Below are 24751 nucleotides of genomic sequence, written 5' to 3'. Positions count from 1 at the left end.
GGTAAAATATGTATAACAAAGTTTACTGTTTTAAGTGTACAATTTTCTGGATTTAAGTACATTCACATTATTGTACAACCATCACCACAACAGATAGTTTTAAAAATGCTTACTGGATGAGTTCATCTTCTAGACTTTGAATTTTAAAGTTTACATTATCCAACTTCCTTCACTTACTGTGAAGATTCCCTGATCCAAACATGCTTAGATGATTTGCATTATCACCCAGCTGGTTAGCAGTAAGAGTAAGGGCTAGAACCTATCTTCTGACCCTTGAACTAGTATATAATATTTATTTATTATTATTATTAAACAGAGATCAGCCATATTGGCATGTGTGATATTAGTAAGAAGCAGCCCTCAATTTTCTTCCCACTTAATGTATATGCTACTCTTCCTAAGTTATAGAATTATTATTTGTTAAGATTATCTTGTTAACTAAATAGTCTGGTTTGTAAGGAGTTACCATGTGTTCCATCCATGAATAATCTAATTCAAGAGTTGCAAACACTACCTTCAGGGGCTAACTATAAAATAATGGAAGGTCAAAGGATCTGTGGAAGTCAAGAGTAATCACCTGAACGCATTCAGATCTGATTTTCCTGTATTAAAACACCTTTCAATCCAAATAATACAGGTCTCTCATTCTGCCCCTTGGCTACCATTTGTGCGCATCCTTGATTTAATCCAAAAACTTAGAAAATTCTGAATGCTAAACCTCGGTCTGAACTGAATTTTAAGCTCTTTTGGATGATTGGAAAGAGTCTGAAACTTAGAATAGCAAAAATGATAGTAGAAACGATAAGAGCTTTTGGAGCCTGAGATCTGATTGTTCAAATTCTGGTGTCTTACCTCCTACCTGATTAAATTTGGGCAAATCTGAACTTTTCTGAGCTTCACTTTTCTCTTTTTATGATAAAAGTAATTCCACTTTCTCACAGGGTTTCTGTGATGATTCCGATATATAATATACATAAAGTTCTATATTTTGCACAGCTCCCCATGTAGCTATTAGGAGCTGCACTTACCTTCATACTGTAACTGAGAAGAATGTTGGGTTAATGAAACATTCTTCTGTATCAGTTAGTCCTGCTGATACTAACATTTGTTTATCTAGACTGATAAAGATAATCATTTGCACTTTTCTGTGGTTGCATGGAGCCTAAATTACCATTTTAAAAGCTTGGTTATACACAATCCAGTGAGGAATAAAGTCAGAATAGATGGACCAGGGAAAAGATCTTCGTTTTCTAAAATTGTTTAGGACATTATTTACCTAAGTGTGATATGTGTAGGATGATTTTCAGTGATACAGGGCCATTTTTTATGTAAGTAATTAAGCACTTATTAGAAAGAATACAACTAGCAGATCAAATCTATTTTTGTGGTGTATGTGATTTTATGGTATTATTGCATAGAATGAAGCCTAGCTTAAAATTGGTTGTTTAAAGATGATTAAACCTATTACTGCAGAAGAGCCCTTGGTCTTGATATCCTGGTTCCTTGATATCAGTTCCTTGGGGACTGTGGTTCTCATTGTACTAGTAGCATCAGCATCACTGGATGACTTGTAAGAAATACTTGGACTCTACCCTAGACCTACTGAATCAGAAACTCTAGGGGTGGGTTCTAGCAACCTGTGTCTTGCTTAACAAGCCCTCCAGATGATTGTAATGCATGTTAAAATTTAGAAACCACTGCTCTAAGGGTGATTAAGCTCCAAGATGCCTAAGTCCCAGACCACTCTTTACTCCAACGTAATATTAAAAGGTCCCCAGGGTTTTGAAACAGGCAACAATTCTGTTTCAGCGTTCTGGGTTCATTTTTAGTGCTTTTTTCTCTCCCTCTTTCAGATAAGCCACAGGTTAATATCCTACAAAGGAGTATCTAAACTACTCTTTGCTTTCTCCCAAAAAGTTTTATCAGCCACTAGATTGAGAGAATCCCCACTCACCTTGTGACTTTGGGAACAGTCCTGGAAAAATTAACTCATTTCAGGTTAGACCTAGAGTTTGCTTTTCAGCATATAGTCATTAAAAAGGGGAGTGAAATGAGTTGGGGTTCAAGCCCAAGGGGGTGATGGACTGTACCTCTAATCAAGGACTGGCATTATACAGTTAAGTAAGGGCATTTTCCATAAATATCCATATTTATTTCTACTTATAAACATCTTGAGAGAATCTACCAGTGTTTATGCAAAAGGAAAATGTGAAATGGGCTTTGTTAAAAATTGAAAATTTTGTTAATGGAAGTTTGGTTCATTTTTATCATTAACAGGAAAGATAACTAGAAGAGTTAGATGTTTCATGTAACTTGGCCACATTAAGATTAGAACAATAAAATGTAAATTAGATGTACTTAAATGGAGGATCATATAGCTTTTGATACAGCAATTGAAACTGTAAATTACTTATAGCTGCCCAGACACTGAGTTTTTCTGCTTGGTATTGTGGTAACTGGTGTTATGATTATACAGGGTTTTTTGGGTTTTTTTTGAGGATGGACAAGAGACTTTTCTTTTTAAAGAACTTCTTATTGATGTAATTGTTTTATGGGTACAAGATAACAAAGTAGCTTTTAGGGCTACTTTTTCTTTTACCACATTCAAACATTTCTTTTAACACATTCCAGAGTTCTCAGTAATAGAGAGTAAATTGACCTAGAGAAGAAATAAAACTTCCTTTGAAGGAAAATGGAGTTTTTTGAAACACATACAGAATTCTAACATCCTACATTATTTAGTGGAATTACTTAGCAGCAACAACAAAATGTATGAAGGAGATTACTTGCTTTTTTTTTTCTTGTAATGCAATCTGTTTATTGTCATAGTGATAAATTAATAAAAGGGATTTCATTGGGATTTTACTAAATGATTAAGGTAAGTAAAAAGGAAATCTTATAATAGTATGTATCATCTGTGGAAAAGCCTATAAATATTCCTTGAAATTGGCAGAAGCTCAGGCTACATTCTCAAATTTTGCCTTTTTAGATGTAGGGAAAGGATCTACTTGTCTCTCCAAACAAACCAGTGCAATTATTTTACCAATTCTGAGTCAACTTACTGATTGAGCCAGATTCATTCATATGGATTTCAGTGTTTATACTAGAGAAGATTGACTAGAACATTTGCTACAAATTGATTCATCTGTTCATTCATTCAGCAGATATTTGTTGCACGCCAGGCAACATTTTAGTACAATTCTTGTTATCACTGCATAACAAACAGTTCTACAGCTTAATGGCTTAATGTAACTATTTATTGTATATCTCATGATTCTGTGGTTCCATTGGATTTAACTTCAGTTGGAGGAGGGAGTTCTCATTTCAGGTCTCTTACGAAGTTGCAGACAGATAACAGCTGAGGCTAGAGTGATCTGGAAGCTCACCTGGGCTGCACATTCAAGATGGCGTCTTCACTTATATCTCTGGCCCCTCCTTGATTTTCCGTTTCTTTGAGATTTTACTAAATGAAATGTAGCCTCTCTCTCTGCACAGTAGTGTTCTGAACTTCTCATGTAGTGTCTGAGGACTCTAAGAGAAAGGAAGAGGAAACTGCCATTTGACTTAAAAGTGAATTCTGGAATTGGCTTGTTATCATTTCTGCTGTATTCTCTTGGTTAAACTAATCATAGGCCAATCCCAAGGGAGTGATGGATTCCACCTTTAATGAAGAAATGGCATGAAGTATATAGGATGGAAAGAAGTTGACAATAGTCATGTTTGACACAAAGGTACTCATAGGTACTGAGGACAATGATGAAAAGTCATCTTCTCAGCTCAGGAAGTTTCCAGACTAGTTGAATTTATTTGAATGGAGGGAATCATAACAATTCAGTATTTTCTTACTTAAATGTTATAATATTGATGTTTTTCTTGTGGTACATTAAATTTTAGTGTCCATTTTCTTAAAAATTTTCTCCAATTTCTGACTTAACAGGTTAAGGAATTCAATTTCCGAGCCAAATGTATCTATACTGCAGTGATGGTGCGAAGAGTAATTCTGGCCCAAGGAGATAATAAAGTAGACGACAGAGATTATTATGGTAACAAACGACTGGAATTGGCAGGACAGGTGATTTAATTATTTTATGTCAGAAATCTTATTTTCCTTAATGAAAATTAATTTGGTTTTCATTTCATATAAGAGGAAGAAACATTTGAATGAAATATAGTATGCATGTTTGAAGTATAAATATTTCATACCCAACTTATATCTTAGAATTCCTTTAGCTATAAAAACATTAATATTTTAGATGTTAATAATATATAACGTATATCTTTTGTTAGGATGTTTACCCTCATTTTGTATAATATACAAAGTGAAGTATGATCTTAAGTGATGCCATTTATTCATTTAACAAGTATTTGCTAAAGACCCATTGTGTTCTAGGCATACTCCTAAGTACTAGCTATAGAAGAGGGAGTTAGACAGACAAAAGCCCCTTTTCTCTTACTGCTTATAGTCCAAGTGGAGGGGAAAGACAACAATTAAGGAAACAATCCCAATTGTTTTGGTGATATGGTAGAGGTAGGTTAGTGAGGATATCTCGAATCCCATTTGAAGCCTTAGTTGATAAATGACATTTTATTTTGAGAGTGTTTATCTCTTTCAGCCAGCTAGCAAGCATCCAAAAATCTTTGGCTAGCAAGTTTCTAAAAGGCTCCAGTTAATTTTTTAGTTTCGATACTGTATTTTTCTGTTTTAGAAATTTCATTTGGGTATTTTTTCATAGCTTCTGTTTCTGTACAAAGATTTCTTATCTGTTCATCCATCACAAGCATATTTTTATTTACCTCCTTGTATTTTAATAGCTGCTTTAAAACCTTTGTCTGCTAATTTCAACATCTCAGTCATTTCGGGGGTCAGTTTCTTCATTAGCTTTTCTCTTGAATGTGGCTGATGTTTTTCTATTTCTTCTTATGTCTAATAATTTTGGATTGTGACCTGATAGACATTGTGGATAAGTTGTAGAGGCTCTGGATTCTGCTGTATTCCTCTAAAGAGTGTTCCAGTTTTTGTTGTTTTAAGACAGCGAACTTGGCTGAAAAACCTCTGAATCCTGCCTCCTTGCAGCAAACGTCAGCTAAAATATTCGTTTAGTTTTTTCAGTCATAGCTGGGGTCAGTTGGGGATTTAGACAGAGTTTAAATATGAAATTTGGAATTTTCTCACTTACATTCCAGTTGCTGAGTAGCTCAGATCTTTTTCTTTTGGTTCTTCAATCCAGTAAGAGTGCAACTTACTTTCTCATGTTTTAGCTTTCTGATTTGACAAGGACCACTGCCTGCCCTTAGGTGAAAAGCCTTAAAATTGGAAACTCTCTCCAAACTATTTCTTTTGATAAGCATTCCTTTTCTTCAGTTTCTTCCTGCTTCCTGTTACTCTGCAATGCATTTCAAGTAGTTTTATCTAACATTTTGTCTAGATTATACAGTTGAGCCTCATTATTTGTGTATTCCATCTTTGCAAATTTGTATACTTGCTAAAATGTATTTGCAACCTCCAAATCTGTACTCAACAGCCATTTTATTGGCCATTTGCAGGCATATGTAGAGCTGCAAAAAATTTCAGTCACTTTATACACGTGTTCCTACTTGCAGTCTAACAAAGCAATGTTCTACCTTCTTGTTTGAGCTCCTGTACTATAAACAAGTGTCCTGTTTGCTATTTTGATTTGCATTTCCCTAAAAACTGATGACGTTATACACCTTTGAAGAAATGAAATGTCTATTCAAGTCCTTTGCCCATTTAAAGATTTTTTTTCTTGTTGTTGTTGAGTTATAGGAGTTCTTGGTATATTCTGGATACATACATATATCAGATACTTGATTTGCAATTATTTTCTCCTATTCTCTAGGTTATCTCTTCGTTTTCTTGGTAGTGTCCTTCGATGTACAACAGTTGTTAATTTTGAAAGAGTTCTGTTTGTCTACTGTTTTCTTTTGTTGCCATTGCTTTTGACGTCATAATCATGAGATTATATCCAAATTCAGTGTCATGAAGATTTATCCAGTGTTTTCTTCTAAAGTTTTACAGTTTTAGCTCTTAAGTTTAGGCCTTTAGAGTGAGAATTTTCATAGATGTACAATTCTGGGTTGATATTTATTATCTCTCACCATTTGGTGGTAGAGATATTTATTATCTCCCACCATTTGCTAGTTTGTTTGTTTTTTTACTTTAGGCGGATATTTCACCTCCTTCTGCCTCAGGTTCCCATCTATAAAAATGGGATTCATGCCATGTACCTTTTAGGATTGTTATGGGATTAAATGAATAATGTATACCATACCTTGAATGGCACAGAGCCATTGTAGTTCCTTCATAGGTGTTCTGTCTTATCTCTCTACGTGCTTTTAAGATCTTCTTTTGGCTTTTGTTATTCTGCAGTTTCTTTATGATATGGCTTGGTGTGAATTTCTTTTATTTATTTTGCCTGGTATGTGTCTGTTCCTGCTACCCATGGGTTAATGTCTTTAATCAGAAAAATTTTCAGCTATTATCTCTTCAAATGTTGCCTATCCTCCCTTCTTTCTATTCTCTTTTTCAGATTTTCCAACTAAATGTGTTTTAAACTCTTATTTTTTTCCCGTATCTTTTAACCTCTGTTTTCTTTTTTCTATTATCTTTGTTCCTTTACTGCATTCTGAGTGATTTTTTTCTGATTTAGCACTCAGTTCATTTTCTATTCAGCCATGTTCAGTAATTGAGTTTTTCTTGTTTACTTTTTGGTAATTTGTTGGTTTTACATTTTATGATGAAAATTCCCAAACATTCAGAAAAGTTGGAAAAATGATTTTGTGGTCATTTTGATCATCTTATTTTGTGTGTATTTTTAATTTCACCATTGATTTACATAGCTATTTTTATTCCATATCTGATTACTATATTTAAGCATTTAGAATCTAATATGCGATTAATTATAAAATGGACCACTATTTTTATTTCAACTAAGAAATGAAACACATCGCCAGTTAAATTATGACCCAGTGTTAAGTGTTAAGATGTATCCCATGTTCAGAATGGGCTACAAAAGGAAAAAAAAAAAGAGAAAAAAAATTCCAATCAGTGAAATAGAGTAGTAATTCCAGTATCTCATGTTCTAAAGCATTGAGTTAGTTCTTTTTGATTACTCTTACTCAAGATAGCTTGGTCTCTTGTGAGTTCAGCTGTGTTTGTTTATGAACTCATATTTAATTGATCTTAGATCCTGAGTGGTATACTAAGGATATTTTCTTTTGGGAATATGTGTTTTCTTTTGCAGGGACTAATGCTAATCTGGAACTTTTAAGTCTTCTTACATGATTCTGAGGATTATGAGTTTCAAGTTCACATCCCTTATCATGTCAGTGAACTTGGATTTAGTCTCCAGATTCCTAAGCTGATACCATATTTATTCTCAGGGCAACTCTGCCATTTGGGTTTGCTTATTGCTCCCTACATCCTACTGTGGCTTCTTGTGACTCTTGGTGGTTAGGGGAGAGGGTGCCTTAGAGTTTTCTTATTCTTTCTGCAACCCCAGCAATACATGAGAAGCATGTTTTATCCAGAATCTAGCCATATTGTAGCAACCAGACTCCTCAGAGAATCTAACTCAGTATGCTGCAAGCAGCAGAGGTCCGTTCGTTTTCACAGTAGACTTGAAGCTTCATGAGGACACAGATTGTATCTTTCTTGTTCATCTTAATAAACTTAGCAACTAATAAGATGCCCCAGATATAGTTTTTATCACATTTACTGTAGTAATGAATCAATTAATTACATGTTCTGAAATAGTTTACTTTAAAGCCCTTTTTAATTCTGATATTCTTTCTTCATTTGCTGTCATAATCAGTTAGCAGTGCTATCTACCCATGCTGCTGAGCTACGAACCTCTATATCACTCCAGACTCTTTTTGTTCCTTCACACTACACATCAGGTTCGTAAAATCATCAAATCCTGCTTGTGCCACTTCCTGAAATGCATCTCTAATTTATCTCCAGTGTAACTGTTAGAGCACAGGCCTTCAACATCAGTGTAACCTTACCCCAACTTCATTCATCTTCCACAGTACTAATAAAATTATTTTAACACACAAATGCAATCTTCTCACTCTTGTGCTGAGGCTATTTGAATGGCTCCTTCTGAAAGCTGTGAGGTCACTACAGGGAGATGTGATGTGGTTAATGGAAGATGCCAAGTTAGGGAATGATGTGTCAGCCAAATCATATTTTAGCAATTTCGAGTCTGTGTTGCTGGTAACAATTCTACTTAAGAGATCAGTCTGTGTGGTTGTCACAGAGGGATGATGGTGTGGTTGAAGAGAAGAGGTTGCCAAGTTTCCTTAATAATTAAAGATGTGGTAACTTAGGGGTATGGTTGTATAAAGCACTAGCGTGCTCCTAATTAGAGGTACTACATCCTGAGTCCCCTGGAATTTTCCCAGGAGATATGTATCTGTGAATGATACTACCAGCCTAGAATGAGATTTTGCCAAGCCCAAGACACGTCTTTTGTTATTCCGATGGTTATTCATTTGTTTTACCAATTTAAACAAACACCTTTAATTAAAAAAAAAAAAAGTTATGATTTAAAAAAAATAATGTTAGTAAAAATTAGAAACATTGTAAAATAGCAGAAGTCGTTCTTAGTAAACATTTTTTTAAAGAAGTAGCACAGCAAAAGAATTTTAAACAAAAAAGTTTGCAGTGAAAAGTGAGTCTCTCCCACCTCTGACTCTCCTTTCCATCTTACTCAGTTCCCCAGTCCTCCTTTCCAGAAAGTCAATTTTCCTATAGCATACTGTATCCTTCCAGAGACACCGTATGCATATACAAATCTCTTTATTAACTGATTTTAAAGTTAAACCATTGGAAACTGTTGCCCTTAAAACTATTCAGGCCTCTGTGTGAATTAATGCTTAGTGGGGCTTCTTTGGTGACCTTTGTCAGGGACAAGGTTGGAGTCAGGTTTTGCAAGTTCAGAAGAAATTATATAAAGGAACAGTTTGTTCTCATTAATGTGAAACAGATTTTTCAAAGCAGTAATGTCCGAGAATGTTATTTGACCGTTACTGTCAAGCCCTTTGACTTAAGGGGGAATTTAATCAGTTAAATGTATCTGTTGCTACAGAAATAGACATGTATCTGCTTATGTATGTGCTGTTTAGTTATGAACAATTGCATACACACCACTATATATAATGTGTGTGCATTAAGTCTCATAAAGCAAATACTTTTATATTCCCATTCAGTTTAAGAATGAATACAGCATCAATACATTGGAATCCTCCATGTGCCTTCTCTTGTTCTTGGCTGCCCCCCGCATCTGTCTGTCTGGAGGCTCTGGCCATGTGCCTGCCTATTCACTTGGTGCAAAGCAATCCCAACACATTCCTGGACATTTTCTGTGTCATTAGGCACAGGTCTTTTTCCCAGGAGCATTTGTAGCAGACCTGAGCTTTAGATATAGGTTTCAAAGTTTTTAAAGCATGAACTCTTAGTTGGAATTCCAGTATTAAAACAGATAAGAGTTGAGCCCTTTTGGTTGAGGTGGGGCAGAAAGGCTTCTCTGCCTCCGTCCCCTTCCCCTGAAACTACCCCATGGAACTCATAAGCACAATATCCTCTGTAGAATGACATTTAGATTCTTTCACAGAGCCTGCAGGGTCCTTGATGATTGTGCTTCTCTGTGCCTTTCCAGCCTCATCTCATGCCAAGGTGAGCCACTTACATCTTTCCAAACATATCATAATGCTCTTCTATCACTCCATTCCTTTGAGTTATTCCTTCTACCAAAGCTGTCCCTCCCTTGTATCCCATTCACCCTCTCTCTAAAGAGGAACTCTTCCTTATTCATCATTTGAGCCTTCTCTGAAACTGTGACCTCCTAGGTACAGTTAGTTGCTCTGTCTTCCTTAGGCCAGTAGCAATTTATTCAAGTCTTTATTTACATAGTAAATTAACATATAATTCTTTACTTCCATGCTTCTTTCCCCTTTTAGATTATAAGCTCAGTGAGGACAGGAACCATTTATATTCATCTCTTCATTTCCATGTAAGTGCAGGCTGATATTTGAATAAGGAGAAATTGATCTCATGCAGGCTTGCAAACTGCATTCCAGCAAGAGACACAAGCAAGTTCACATCTTCTAAGGCAGGAATGAGTTTAGGGACTGCAGGAACTGATAGAGGGTTGAGTGTGGCTGGAGTGAGGTATCAAGGTGGTAAGAAATGACATTTGAGACCCAGGTAGAGGCTGGATGGTCTGGGGCCGTGTGTCATGGAAAGGAACTTGGATTTAATTCTACATGCAGTGGAAGACCATTGAAGGGCTTTAGTCAGGGGAGTGACATGATCTGATTTTTAGTTTAGAAAGATCTGATGTGGAGATAAACAGGCCAAGAGTGTACCAGCTAAGAGCTGTAGCAGTTTTCCAGATGAGAGATGATGGGGCTGGGATGATCACAGCAGATAGTACCACAACTAAAATTTTAAAACTAGAATTATGGAATTACAGCAATTTTAGGTTTTGTTAAAAAAAAAAATAGTATCTGGACTACTGAGGAAGCTGTGTTTGGTTAATGGGCCACTACTTAGTAGGTAGGTATTTGGCCACCTTCAGATTGACCACTGTGCAAGGAATTATGGGTATCCTCACCACCATCAATCCCAATTTTTAGTATTTTTTAATTGGGAAAAATCGAGATGTTAAATGAGTCCATTAAAAAAAAGTTGATTGTTTAGAGGAATAAGGAATGGAGTAAGGAGGAGGGAAAGGAGAGCTGATCCTGTTGCTTAAAAAATTAGAATTAGAAAGAGGGTTCCCATGTGCAAGAAAACATAGCTTTCTAAACAATGTAAAGACATAAAAGGCATTGTGTTGGCAAAAATGTGTAAAAACAATAGCTGCTAATTTCACACCCCATGGGATGAGGGAGCATAAATGTGCTTCAGCTTTAGATAACAGAGTTGTCTCCACTGGCCAAGCAGGTTCACAGAGCTTTCCCTCAGTCTTGCTGCCACAAGAGGGTTGGCAGGCCAGCTGCCAGTAGAGGTGTTAGCAAAACCTACCGATTTCAGGCTTAATCTTTTCACCTACCTTTTCTTTTTCGGTAATGTGTTCATTATTTGCTGAGCATTACTCTGTTCTTTGTCTGCAAATTTTTTGTTTCTAATGCAGCTTGCTTTGTATGGGTGAGATATGGAATGGCACCAAAATCCGGCACCCTGGAAAGCCAGGGATTTCCACCCTATGACAAAAGAATGCCGTCTTGACTTCAGAGATTGCCTAATCCCAGCTGTTCTGATAATGTAATTAAGGCTGCCTAATGTCTTTAATTTTGCAACCAGTTTGTGTGAAAAGGAGAATTTGGCACTCTGAAGGCTTAAACACTAAATAGCAATCTCAGGATGCCTAATTAGAATTCTCTGACATTAAGCTAATTGGTGAAACTGTATTTCAGCAGCTTAACTTCTTTATTAATTTTTTTAGCATTTTCACTGAAAATCAATTGATGAGCTGTCAGCATTTTTTCCTGAAGTATGATTTGCTCTTTACTGCTCTTGTCTTAAACAGGCTGAAAGGCCTTATACTATCAAGGTATTGAATATTATCACCCAACATTCCTTCCATTTTAGTCATTTTACTTTTGACCTAAATAATGTGGTTTATTGTGTGGATGGCCTTGTGGTTTCTCACTGCTCTGTGAACTTGGACAGCATTTTTTCTTTTAAAGTGAACTTTTAGGAGTGGAGAAATTTAATAATGAGGCAGTATTTCTCTTGACTGTGCTCAGTTTTTACTTGTTTAGTACCAAGGACATTTCCTAGTGTTTGAATCAAGGAGCTACAATAAATTCATCTGGGAGCCAAAAAAACTTTGTCATAATTTGAGACAAAAGTGTTTAACTGTAAGGGACTAATTAAAATAGAGCTGAGCTTTTGTGGTTTAGGTTGAGGGTATTTGATTCTGTTCAGGATGCTTATTCAAGTTCCTTTTGCCAGTTTTCACAGGAAGCTGTTGGAATGGGCTTCTTCATCCCCTCTCACCCCTCTGCACCTGCTTCCATTCCCATATTCTTTCTTTCTAAGAGTGAAACTGCTGGGTCTCACTGTAAGAAAGGATTAAGCTCTCAGAGGAGGAAGTTTTCTTTTTAGAACACTTCTGACATGGTAAATTCAAATCCAAGATCGAGGCTTTTCTATCCACAAAGTTGGTTTTAGTAGAAAAGTGGAAGGACATGTCTTAACTATAAAGAAGGAAAAGCATGAGATCCAATTCCACTTAGGAAATTCCTTCTTCGGCACTGGCTAGAGGAGAAGATCCATTTGCTTTGAATACCTTCTTCATTCTGAGTCAAAAAAATACTACCTATCATAAACATTCAGGAATATAGTCAGTATGGAATTTGGAAAATCTTTAGCTTAAACATATTTCACCAAACTTCAGAATTCTTTAAGAAATTAATTAGTGTAAATATACCCCCCATACTACTTTAATGTTTTGTTATCTAATTTAGATCACAAATATATTGAGGTTTTTTCTTCCACTGCAAATAAAAAAGATGTGTACAACGGGAAAAAAACTGATAGGATTAATTTTATAGGGGAATTTAGTATTTGTAATATCTGTTACATTGTTGTAGAAGTCTGCCTGCTTTTTATTTGTAGTGAGCCAGCTATTCAGTTAGTTTTGCTTTTTTTCGAGACAGAGTTTTGCTCTTGTTACCCAGGCTGGAGTGCAGTGGTGCGGTCTCGGGTCACCGCAACCTCCGCCTCCTGGGTTCAGGCAATTCTCCTGCCTCAGCCTCCTGAGTAGCTGGGATTACAGGCATGCACCACCATGCCCAGCTAATTTTTTGTATTTTTAGTAGAGACGGGGTTTCACCATGTTGACCATGATGGTCTCGATCTCTTGACCTCGTGTTCCACCCACGTCAGCCTCCCAAAGTGCTGGGATTACAGGCGTGAGCCACCGCACCCGGCCTTTTTTTTTTTTTTTTAATGAACTTGATATAGCTGGTGTTCTGGTTTTGTGTTACTATATTACATGCTATCCCCAAATAGTGGCTTAAAACAACCACCATTTTATTCCTCACAATTTTGTGGGTCAAGAATTCAGGAAGGACTTGGCTGTTTGAGTTTTCTGTTTCACATGGTGTTGATGGAGGTTGGTTGGTTGGTGTTCTGCTAGATGGAGGATGGTGGGAAGGACTGGAAAGCTAGGCTCAGGCCTTTCCAGAGTTGTCACATCAGGTGGCTCAGGAATCCAAGTGTAAGTGTTTCCCGTAGACAAGAAAGTATGTGACCTTAATGACCTAGACTGAAAGTCACAGCATTACTTATGCTTATTCTATTGTTCAAATAGTCCCCATCCAGATGTGGGGCAGTGGGGAGGAGGAGTCAGGTAGGGGGAGGTACATGGGCCACACCTCTCAGTGTTGAGTTCAGGGATCAGCCAGAGATTTGGGCAAAGTTTATATATATAATTTGGAGTTTTCTTCCTTTGGTTCTCTCCTTTATGGAATTCCCCTTTACCTTTCAGCTACTCATATCCAGTAGTTTAGCTCTTTTTCTTCTGTTTCTTCAATCCAGTAAGATGGCAGGTCTTTCTCTGAGTTTCAGTTTCCCAACGTGGCTTGGGCCCTTTTTATTAACGTGGCCTATCCTTAGGTGAAAAGCCTTAAAAATGAGACGTGTACCCAGTGCCATTCATTCTCAATGCCCTGCTTTTGGACACTCCCTAGTGCCTTCAAAGAGTTTTTAAATGTTTTGTCCAGACTTTATAATTATTATTTGCAGGTGAATCTGTCTGATAGGACCTAGTCTACCAGTTCAGGAAACAGAGCCATCTAGTCTGTTTTCGTGACTTACTGTTCCATCCCATTGATTTGGCTCCCATAATCACACTGGTTTCAAATATCACTGTGGCTTAATAGCGTTTATAGGTAGTTTTTAACATAAAGATTAAAATATTACATTTATATGTTCTAAAGGGTACAAATAAAATGAACACTCTTTGAGGCTACTACTCAACAACTAGAATATTACCAATACCATTTCGTTTACCTACGTACCCCCTACCCCATTCTTCACTTTCCCCTACTATCCTGAACTTTTGCATTTTTTAATTTCTTGATTTATATCATTTACATTTTTAATTTTAGAGTTTTAAAATTATTTATTACAGTATAAGCTTTGCTTACTTTTGAGCTTTATATAGATCCATACCATATAATTTTTCTGTAATTTTTTTCTTATTTCAACATTAAGATGTATCTATATTGTTGCATGTCGCTGTAGTTTATTTTCATTTCCGTATTATATTCCATTGTGTCAAGATCTGATACAGTATGATGAATACCACTTCATTCATTCTACTGATCAAGGACTTTATTGTTTCTCCCCATTTGATGTAAAAAAAAAAATGGCATTCATATTTATATCTCCTGGTTCCCATATGCAAGAGTTTCTGTAAGGGTGATTGCGTAGTCATCAAATCAGTCAAGTTAAATTTTTACCTGAACTGGAGAATGTCAGACTAGTTTCCTAGGTATTTCTACATTAAGTGGTATATGAATTTTTGATGATTTTTGTCTAACAGGTGCAAAGTGTCATCTCCTTGTGGTCTTATTTTGCGTTTTCTACACTACTGATGAGGTTGAGCCCCTTCTCATGCACTTATTGATCATTCCTGTTTTCTTGAAATGTCTTTTGGGTTGTTCCCATTTTTGTTATTGATTTCAAGGAGATTTTTGTATATTTTGCATCCTAGTTTTTTGCTATATATGTTGCAGATACCCTTTTCCAGTCTAAATTCTTTTAAAATAACTTCATAGTTTTTTTTTGTTTGTTTTTGTTTTTTGTTGTTTTTGAGACAGAGTCTCACTCTGTCACCCAGGCTGGAATGCAGTGGCATGATCTCTGCTCACTGCAACCTCCGCCTCACAGGATCAAGCGATCCTTCTGCCTCAGCCTCCCAAGTAGCTGAGATTTCAGGCGTACACCACCACACCCAGCTTTTTATATTTTCAGTAGAGATAGGGTTTCACCGTGTTGGCCAGGCTGGTCTCAAACTTCTGACCTCAAGTGATCTACCCACCTCGGCCTCCAAAAGTGCTAGTTTTACAGATGTGAGCCACCACCCCTGGCCAACTTTATAGTATTTTTCAGTGCTACCAATTTGTGCTATTATTAGTTGCAGTCGTTTGTCAACTTATCTTCCTTTTAATAGTTCTTGATAAAGTTTGGAGCTGTGTCCCCACACAAATCTCATGTTGAAATGTAATCCCTGATGCTGGAAGTGGGGCCTGGTGGGAGGCAATTGAATCATTGTGGGGTAGTTTTAAATGGTATAGCACCATCCTCCTAGTGCTATTCTCTTGGGTTCTCATGAGATCTGATTGTTTAAAAATGTACAGCATCTCCCTGTCTCTCTCTCCTTCCTGCTCTGGCCATATAAGACATGCTTGCTTTCCCCTTCACCTTCTGCCATGATTGTAAGTTTCCTTAGGCCTCCCCAGAAACTGAGTGGATGGCCAGCATCATGTTTCCTGTATAGCCTGTGGAACTATGAACAATTAAACCTCTTTTCTTTATAAATTACACAGTCTCAGTTATTTCTTTATAACAATGCAAGAACAGATTAATACAGTGCTCTTTATTTTTTAAACTTGTGTCTTTAGTATTTGTTCTTTTGTTCATGTGGAATGAAGTAAGGAATCCAATTTTCATTTGTTTTAAAAATGAATAACTGTTTGTCTCAACTCCATTTATTATATAGTCTTTTGTTTCCTCCGTGTTCCAAAATGCATCTCTTATCATATAACAGGTTTTATTATATGTGTGGATCTTTTCTGGACTCTTTGGTCTATCCATTGGCCAGCTTGTCTATGTATTCATTAGTACCTTTACCGTTTTTAGGAGTGTCCTAACTATTTCAGGGTCTTAGCTTTTCCATATAAATTTTAGAATTTTTTTGTCAATTTTCATCAAAATAAATCTTCTAGGGATTTTGATTTGCATTACATTGGAACCATAGATCATTTTGGAGAAGATTCATAATCTTCAACTATGTAGACTTTTTATTGATGAATATTTTATTTTCATTTATTTTGGTTTTCTTTGATGTTTTTCAGCAAAGATTTATAATTTTATTCATGAAGGTCTTGCACCTATTTCAGATTTACTTCTAAGTTTTTTAAGGGTTTTTTGTAGACATTTTAAGTAAAAATATTAATAACATTTTCAAAAATATGCAAAAATAGAATAGTAAAATTGGCTCCCATATAGCCATCACAAAACTTCAGCTGTTACCAGTAGAAGGCAATCTTGTTTCATCTGTACCTTCCTCAACTCTTTCCCACTCCCCTTCTTCCCCAAATTTGGTTGTTTAAATAAATTCTAGCCATCAAATTATTTCATTATCTCAGATGTCAAATCACATTCTGTAAATATTTACAATATCTCTAAAAGACATGACTTTAAAAAAATTATAATACCTTTTCACACCTTAAAATTTTTTAGATAGATAGATAAGATGGGAAGGCATTTATTTATTTATTTATTATTTATTTTATTTTATTTTATTTTTTTTGAGACAGAGTTTCGCTCTTGTTACCCAGGCTGGAGTTCAATGGCGCGATCTCGGCTCACCGCAACCTCCGCCTCCTGGGCTCAGGCAATTCTCCTGCCTCAGCCTCCTGAGTAGCTGGGACTACAGGCACGCGCCACCATGCCCAGCTAATGTTTTGTATTTTTAGTAGAGACGGGGTTTCACCATGTTGAGCAGGATGGTCTCTATCTCTTGACCTCGTGATCCACCCGCCTCGGCCTTCCAAAGTGCTGGGATTACAGGCTTGAGCCACCGCGCCCGGTGGGAAGGCATTTATTATAGGAATTGGCGCATGTGATTATGGAGACAGAGAAGTCCCAAAATACGCTGTCTGCACACTGAACAACCAGAGAACCTCGGTGGTATAGTTTAGTCCAGCTCCAAAGGCCTGAAAGCCAGGGAGGTGATGCTGTTAACTCTCAGACTGAGGCTGAATGCCTGAGAACCTAGAGTTCTGATGTCGAAGGGCAGGAGAAGATAAGCGTCTCAGCTCCAGAAGAGAGTAAATTTGCTTTTCCTCTGATTTTTTGTTGTATCTGAGTCCTCAAAAGATTGGATGATGCCTGCTCGCATTGGTTGAGGGAGGGTCTTTCTTACCCAGTCCACTGATTGAAATGTCAGTCTCTTCCAGAAACATCCTCAGAGACACACCTAGAAAAAATGCTTTACTAACCTTCTGGGCATTCCTTAACCCAGTCAAGTTGACACATAAATTTATCACATATCCTCATGGTGTCTTTCTTGAGACAGAGTCTTGCTTTGTCACCTAGGCTGGAGTGCAGTGGCGTGCTCTTGGCTCACTGCAACCTCTGCCTCCCGGGTTTAGGTGATTCTTCTGCCTCAGCCTCCTGAGTAGCTGGGATTACAGGCATGCACCACCACACCCGGCTAATTTTTGTATTTTTAGTATAGACATGGTTTCACCATGTTGGTCAGTCTGGTCTCAAATTCCTGACCTTGTGATCTGCCCACCTCAGGCTCCCAAAGTGCTAGAATTACAGGCGTGAGCCACCACGCCTGGCCCTCATGGTGTCTTTCAACATGTATATATTCCTCTCGCTCCTAAATTTCTTATAAACCATGAGTTAAATCTAGAAGATAGATGCTATTTTGTTTTTGGTTTGGTTTGGTTTTGGACTAAACACTTCATGGGTGGTAGGAGTATATCCTATCCTGTATGTCTGGTTTTATCCACTTTTTGTGTCATTGAGCTTGATCATTGGGTTTAGGTGTTTGGGTCCCTGACTTATCCCCTATAAAGTTCCCCATCAACTTTTCTCCTGATAGTTTTATTTAGCATCTGATGATCATTTCCTTTATTCATTGTCTCATTAGGGCATGCAAAATAGTGATAACATTTTCATCCTGGCACATTTATTAGCTGGAATTTTAAAATAAAGAGTACTTTTATTGTCATCTCTTTGGTTACCCTGAAACATAATTTACATGAGAAAGGCAAGATAAATGCTTTCTAGATATTTTTTAAGCCTGTTTGCAGAATAATAATTTAGTTCTCTAATTTCCTCCGGAAGTGAATAGTGAAGATTTTTTTCTGAGTATTATTATAAACTTAGGAATTTTAACATTTTTAGTAAAAAGTTTTAGAATTAGCTTCTGCATTTTCACAAATAGTAAAAGCCTGCAAGCTTTTTCATTGAGATTGCATTTGAATTTATAGATCAATATGGGGAGAACTGATATCTAAATAATATTTAGCTTTTCAATCCATGAACATCTTTCTCCTAATAAAGTTTTCTTGAATTTGTTTTGGTTATTTTCAGTTGCTTTGTCTTTATTGGCCTTGCATCTTAAAAACTTGCTAAACACATATACTATTTCTGTTAAGGTTTTTTTCTTAGATACTTTTGGATTTTCTATGTGGATGAACATATTATCTGCAAGTAAAGACAGTTTTATTGCTTCTTTCCCAATATTTATATCTTTTGTTTCTTTATCTTGTCCTATGGAACTGAATGGCACCACCAATACAGTGTTGAATAGGAGTGGTGAGAATGGGCAGTCATTTCTTTTTCCCCCATTTTCTAAAGGAAAGCTTTCACTTTCCTGCCCCTTCCCAGGGACTTAGGTGTTAATTCCTATGCAAGAAAGCCCAGGGAAATAGGAAGGGTTTTATTGCCTGTGTTCTAGCAAAGGGGTCTTTCTCAGGTCTTCTGCCTCACTGCAACCTTTCATGAGCACTCCACAGAGAGGAACTTGTGAGTGGATGTGGACACTTCCTGTGCCTGGGCTTCAGAAGAATTCTGAACCTGTGTGGCAGTCCACATTTGGCCTTTAAGAAGTCCTTAAAATTTTAGCTGATTCCTTCCTTTACACTATTTTGCATCCTAACTTTTCTTTAAGGTTTAACCACTTAATTGTACCTTCCTAAACAATATAATGTAGTTGTGCTGGGTTTTGAACTTTATATAAATGGAATCATGTCATATATATGTTGTTTTATGTCTGGTTTCTTTTGCTGAGTATTTGTTTTTAATACTCAGCCATGATTTTGTGGTTAGTTATTTTTTGTTCATTTTCATTGTTTCATAGTGTTTCATTGTATGAGTATACCAGAGCTTGTCTACGTATTATTTGTATGGTTTCCAGATTTTAGCTGCTACAAATAGCTAGTATAAGCATCTTGAGTGCCCTCCTCCTGTCCGCAGCACTGGCATCTCCTGGGAGCTGATTAGACATTCACATTTGTGGGCACTACCTGAGACCTACCGAGATAGAAATTGTAAGAGTGGGGCTTACAGTTTGTGTTTTAATCCCCTAGAGTGATTACTGCAAATGCTGAAGTTTGAAAACCACTCCTATAGTAGGTATACCTAGAAGAGGAACTGTTGGGGCATAGGGATGAGTAGATAATGGCAAACTGTTTCCTAAGTGATTGTACCAATTTACATCTTTACCAATGGTACAGGAAACATCTTGTGTATCTTCAGAGTTTTTAATGGTAATTCTTCTCCCCACATCCTTTTTACTTTTAATGTATAACTTTATCTGTAAAATTAAAAATTAGGTCATTGGTCAATGAAATCTAAAAGTCTGGAAGTGACTGGTCTAGGTGAAATGTCTTTGAATGCAGTGATGATATTATCATCTTTGCCTTTGTTTAAATAGCTAACACAGTGTTAAGCACGTAGAAAATTACATACGTATCTATTAAAGTGAATTTGAAAATACCTATTTTTTCTGTTTTAAGCAGTTTCTCCCTCTTATTTTTTTAAACTCTTAAGACCTAAAGTTTATTAAAATAATGTAGCAATGCTTTTTGAAAAATTGAAAAATCACCATATACCTTTTATTTTTTTAGCTTTTATCTCTTCTTTTTGAAGACTTGTTCAAAAAATTTAATTCTGAAATGAAAAAGATTGCCGACCAGGTGATTCCTAAACAAAGAGCAGCCCAGTTTGATGTTGTCAAACACATGCGCCAAGACCAGATCACCAATGGCATGGTGAACGCCATTTCTACTGTAAGTCTTGAGTCACTCTTTCAGCATTTTGTAATTTACTTATAAGTCTGTTCAATGGAATGGAAACTTAAAGCACTTTGAGAATCCAGGTGAAATATATATATTAAAAGGAATGTTTACAAAGCACAAATTTCTACTTTGAAAGAAAGTCTGAAGTGTTGTCAATAGGAATTTTGTTATTTATAATTTTCCTGCGAAATTATAGTTTCTGTTATATGAGGCAATAAGAAAATAGATACTGATGCATAGCAGAAAAATCTTCATTCAACTGTTAATAACCATTCTTTTAAAGAATACTCTCCTCTTTTTCTTCTGTAGTAAAATTGACACATTTCAGGCAGGTTTATTAACTAGCAACCTTTTGTCCAAAATAATACAAAATGTTTCATTTCACAGGAGTTTTATATTCTTCAAAGACCTGTCAGCTGTTCCTCACATAAGCAATGAATTCAGTTCTGGATGAATTCAGCTCTCGGCAGCTGCTGTGTAGTCAGGGTCTCAGGCTATTCATAAAAGGTTATCAGATGGGTTTTTGCTCCCTTTCTTAAAGCATGACAACTATAGGTCTATCTGATGAAGTCTGGTTCATGTTTTGTATGCCAGACATAAAATTAGTTTTATGGATGAGATTTTGCCCCAACAAAGCATGATATAATCTACCATGTTGATTCCCTTAATGATGAAAGAATTATTGCAGACTTGCTTCAATACTTGACTTTGGAACTTTATAGTGGGTCTTAGTGGCCCTTGCAATGACAGCTACATCTAAACTTGAGGTGAACCAGACCTTTGTCCCTATTTAGGCACATAAACTCTGGTGGTCCGAACTTGTCTGTGGTAGATCCCTGAATATTTGAAGAATATTTGAAATTCTCCAAAGAGTGCTTGAACACACTTTTCTTAGAATTACATTTCCTGGCTTCTTCACCCATGATTTTCAGGTCAAAAGAGCTATTTTAAGTAGTTCTTTTTCCCCTAAATGAAATTGCTTTACCTCCCTGACAGAACTGCCTATTACAAAAATCAGTAGCAGGCCTAGTTACAGGTGTGCCCCATTCTAGGCAACAGAAAAAGATCAACCTTTAAAATTCTGAGTTGCTATTAGCAGAATGCTTTTACCAAATACATTTTTCCCAAAGGACAAGTTTGAGACCTCTTGTCTGTTTCTCGTCTCTCCCCTTTGTAATACTCCTTCAGAATACAAGAACAAATTCTCTTGCCGAACATCTTGGCTTTACTCCCATCTACTTGCTACTTGCCAACAGCTGCTGCCTTATTTTAGCTGTGTGCTGAATACTTATTTACCTTATTTACTCTTACTCTCTGGGCATAAGTCAGTTTACTAGATTCATTCTCCCTCCGAGGATAAAAGGAGTTAATGAAATAAGTAATAATAGGAGAGGTTAATTTGTGGGATATGTATGGTTGCTCTGTTTCTTTGCCTTATAATAGAGTTTCTTAGAGCTTAGCTCTTTTCCACATTTCAGAAACTTAAGGTTCCAAAGTGATTGATCTTTACTGTAATAGTGAGCAAACTTTAATTTGTGAGGGAGTGCCCCCAAAGTTACATATTTTAATCCAAACAGATCACCTGATCTTTTCCTGAAACCCTAGCAATTTTTCTGCTTCAGGGGTTTTTAACCTGGAATCCACAAGAGTCCAAAATGACTATTAAATTTTTGTTCTTGTTTCTATGTGCATTTTTCTCAAGAGAACATTCCTAGCTTTTATTGGGTCCTCCGAGGAGGAATGAAGAACCATGGCAGATGCAGTTTTTCTTTTTGGAATTGGAAAACTTGAGTCGACTATTTTGTTCACATATTAGTGCCTGCTTTGCTTTTTTTTTTTTTTTTTTTTCCTGAGACAGGGTCTTACTCCCAGGCTGAGTACAGTGGTGCAGTCTCAGCTCCCTGCAGCCTCTGCCTGCCTTTTGGGCTCAATTGATCCTCCCACCTCAGCCTCCCAAGTAGCTGAGAACACAGACATGTGTCACCACACCCAGCTAGTTTTTGTATTCTTAGTAGAGATGAGGTTTTGCCACATTGCAGGCTAATCTCAAACTCCTGACCTCAAGTGGTCTGCTCACCTCGGCCTCCCAGAGTGCTGGGACTATAGGCGTGAGCCACCACACCCAACCTGCATTGCTTTTTTGATGAATACTGTTTTCTACTATTAATTCATGTTACTATGAATTTAAATTTGAAAAATTTTTGACCTTAATCTTTAAGTTCTCCTTGAGAATATTTTCAATATATATAATTAATACAATTATAAAATAATATATTTAAAATAATATAACATTTAATGCATAAGAAGATAAAGTAAATTTAATGTTCAGGATTTATTTCATATGAATCTATTTTAATAATGATACAGTGGCCACAGAGAATATATATTTCTTAATATGAATATATATATACTATTTTTAGATTCCTTAAACCTTGATTGGGAAGCCTTCAGTTTGTTCATCATCCCAAATAAGTGCTATCAGAGTTATTTTCCTGTTGCTACATTTTGCTCTTCTTAAGACCAACTTTGGAAAACATCCAAATAATTGCACATTCCAACATGAAATGATATCTTTGTTGCCGGTGTTTTATCAGTTAGTTTATGACTTCCATGGAAATCTCTGGTTGAACTGGCTCTTCAGTATAGAATTAGTTCCTCAGAAGGTGACTGCTCTGATATGGTAAGGTTGATGCATCTAACACTTCTGAGATGTTTGCTAGACATAGTAATGTTCATTATCTTCCTAGAAAACTCCAGGGAGTGACTTGACTAAGTTTTCATTTTAATTGTGATGCTTTGATTTCTGAATATGTGTCATGGCTCTAATTTCGAAAGCATGAAGTTCCTGTAATGAACTTCTTGGAGTTACTGCACAGTATCAGACAACATAGGATTGGGTTAGGAATAGTCTTGTGTCTTTCATCTCCCTACAGGGAAATTGGTCTCTAAAGAGATTTAAAATGGACCGCCAGGGTGTGACCCAAGTGCTGTCTCGCTTGTCATATATATCTGCACTGGGCATGATGACAAGAATCTCTTCCCAGTTTGAAAAAACAAGAAAAGTGAGTGGTCCTCGCTCCCTCCAGCCATCTCAGTGGGGAATGCTCTGTCCTTCGGACACTCCTGAAGGAGAGGTAAGGAATCTGAGGAGTCTTGATGCTGTGTCAGAGGCAATACCTATGTCTGTGCATAGTGTGCAGTGGGGGTGGTCTGTTACTGTTCCCATCTCCCAGGCCATATCCTTTCTTTGGTCTGCCATTTATCTGGCAAAGATACATTGACATGCTTGGAAGACTACATTGGTATCATCATAAAACTAGGACCTGCAGAAGCATTTGATTCAGTAAGTTAGCTAAAAGTAATACAGTCCATGTTTCTCTTGCTTATTTTAGTTTATCCCCAAATCAAACCATGCACAGAAGGGATTAAGACTGTGAAGGCAGATTGAAAGACCTGTCATCTCTCATGCTCATGAGAGGCTCTTTTTGAGCAGCTCCTTATTGTCCTTAGGTGAGCTCAGTCACAGCCAATTAGGAGTATCCATTACCTAATGTGGATTCTAACTCACTTATACGGGTATTGATCGACTTACGACCTATGCAACTTATGACCATTCGACTTTACAACCACAGTCGCTAGCCATGACTGCTCCGCATCTGGCAGCGCAAATGTTGCCCAGCTGGGCGTACAACAGTGCGGACCAGCTTCTGGCAGCACTACCATCTCTGCGTGCACCATTTCAACTGTACATATAGCCTACTCAACTTACGACTGGTCTGTGGGCCCGACCGTGGTCATAAGTCGAGCACTAGCTGTATTGGAAACACAAGCAATTGCCTAAACACCAAGCCAGGGAGTTTACATTGGTTTACTTCTATACCACCAGCTACTTTCTGTGTCATGGTCCTTTCTCCTTGGTGTTAACATTGTTAGTTTCACTTGATTCTGTTCCTTCTAAATTGTAAAATCTGGAGGAAGGGAGGTTCACCATTGTATCTCAAGCTCCTAACACAGAGGCTTGGTTAGAGTAGAGGCCCCATGAACATATGCTGAATTAGTAAGTTAAGTTATGACAAGTAAAAGATGTAGGCTCCAAAGTGTAGGAATTTGTTATTATTTGGAAGAGATGAAAATAGGATTCTGTGTAGAGTTGTGGTTTCTTATAAATTATTCTTCTAATTTATCTTAAACCATATGGAAATTGAGACTAAATTATGCAGTTTGTCAAATTTTTTATAATTTATATATCTTGAACTTTGAAACATTTCATTTCCCAGAAATTGTTTCAGCTAACTTCAGCAAAGTAGCTATTTTGTGCATTACTGCAGCAGATGATTTTAAGACTTAAAGATACAATCTTACAAATCATCTGCTTTAAGTATTTTTTTTCTATTTGCTATATTTTGTCCTTGTTGGTATTTTTGTTTTAGAACTTTGCCGGGGTGTATAGAAGTTTAAAACCATTTATTTCCTTTTCATTTTGAAATAATTTGAGATGACAAAAAAACTTACAAAACTAGTACAAAGATTTTCCACAATCCTTCATCTAGATTCCCAGCTGTGAACATCTTACATAACCATACACTGTTGTCAATCTCATGAAATTGAGCAATACTGTAATCTATGGATCTTATTCAGATTTTGCCAGTTGTCCCACTGTTGTCTTTTT

At 36.7% G+C, this 24751-nt stretch overlaps 1 protein-coding gene across 1 annotated transcript in view; it reads left to right on the top strand.

The window, feature by feature from the left end:
• Positions 1-24751, top strand: part of POLR3B (RNA polymerase III subunit B) — a 139176-nt gene that overhangs the window by 44035 nt on the left and 70390 nt on the right. The window contains exons 12-14 of the mRNA XM_003929644.4: positions 3938-4072; positions 19912-20073; positions 23016-23216. Of these exons, the coding sequence (XP_003929693.1) occupies positions 3938-4072; positions 19912-20073; positions 23016-23216 (498 nt within the window). The remainder of the gene's footprint in view (positions 1-3937; positions 4073-19911; positions 20074-23015; positions 23217-24751) is intronic.

The sequence above is a fragment of the Saimiri boliviensis genome, chromosome 7 (assembly GCF_048565385.1).
Source record: "Saimiri boliviensis isolate mSaiBol1 chromosome 7, mSaiBol1.pri, whole genome shotgun sequence".
NCBI lineage: Eukaryota > Metazoa > Chordata > Mammalia > Primates > Cebidae > Saimiri > Saimiri boliviensis.
Note: the sequence above shows the minus strand (reverse complement) of the source record. Positions and strands in the feature narration are given on the sequence as shown.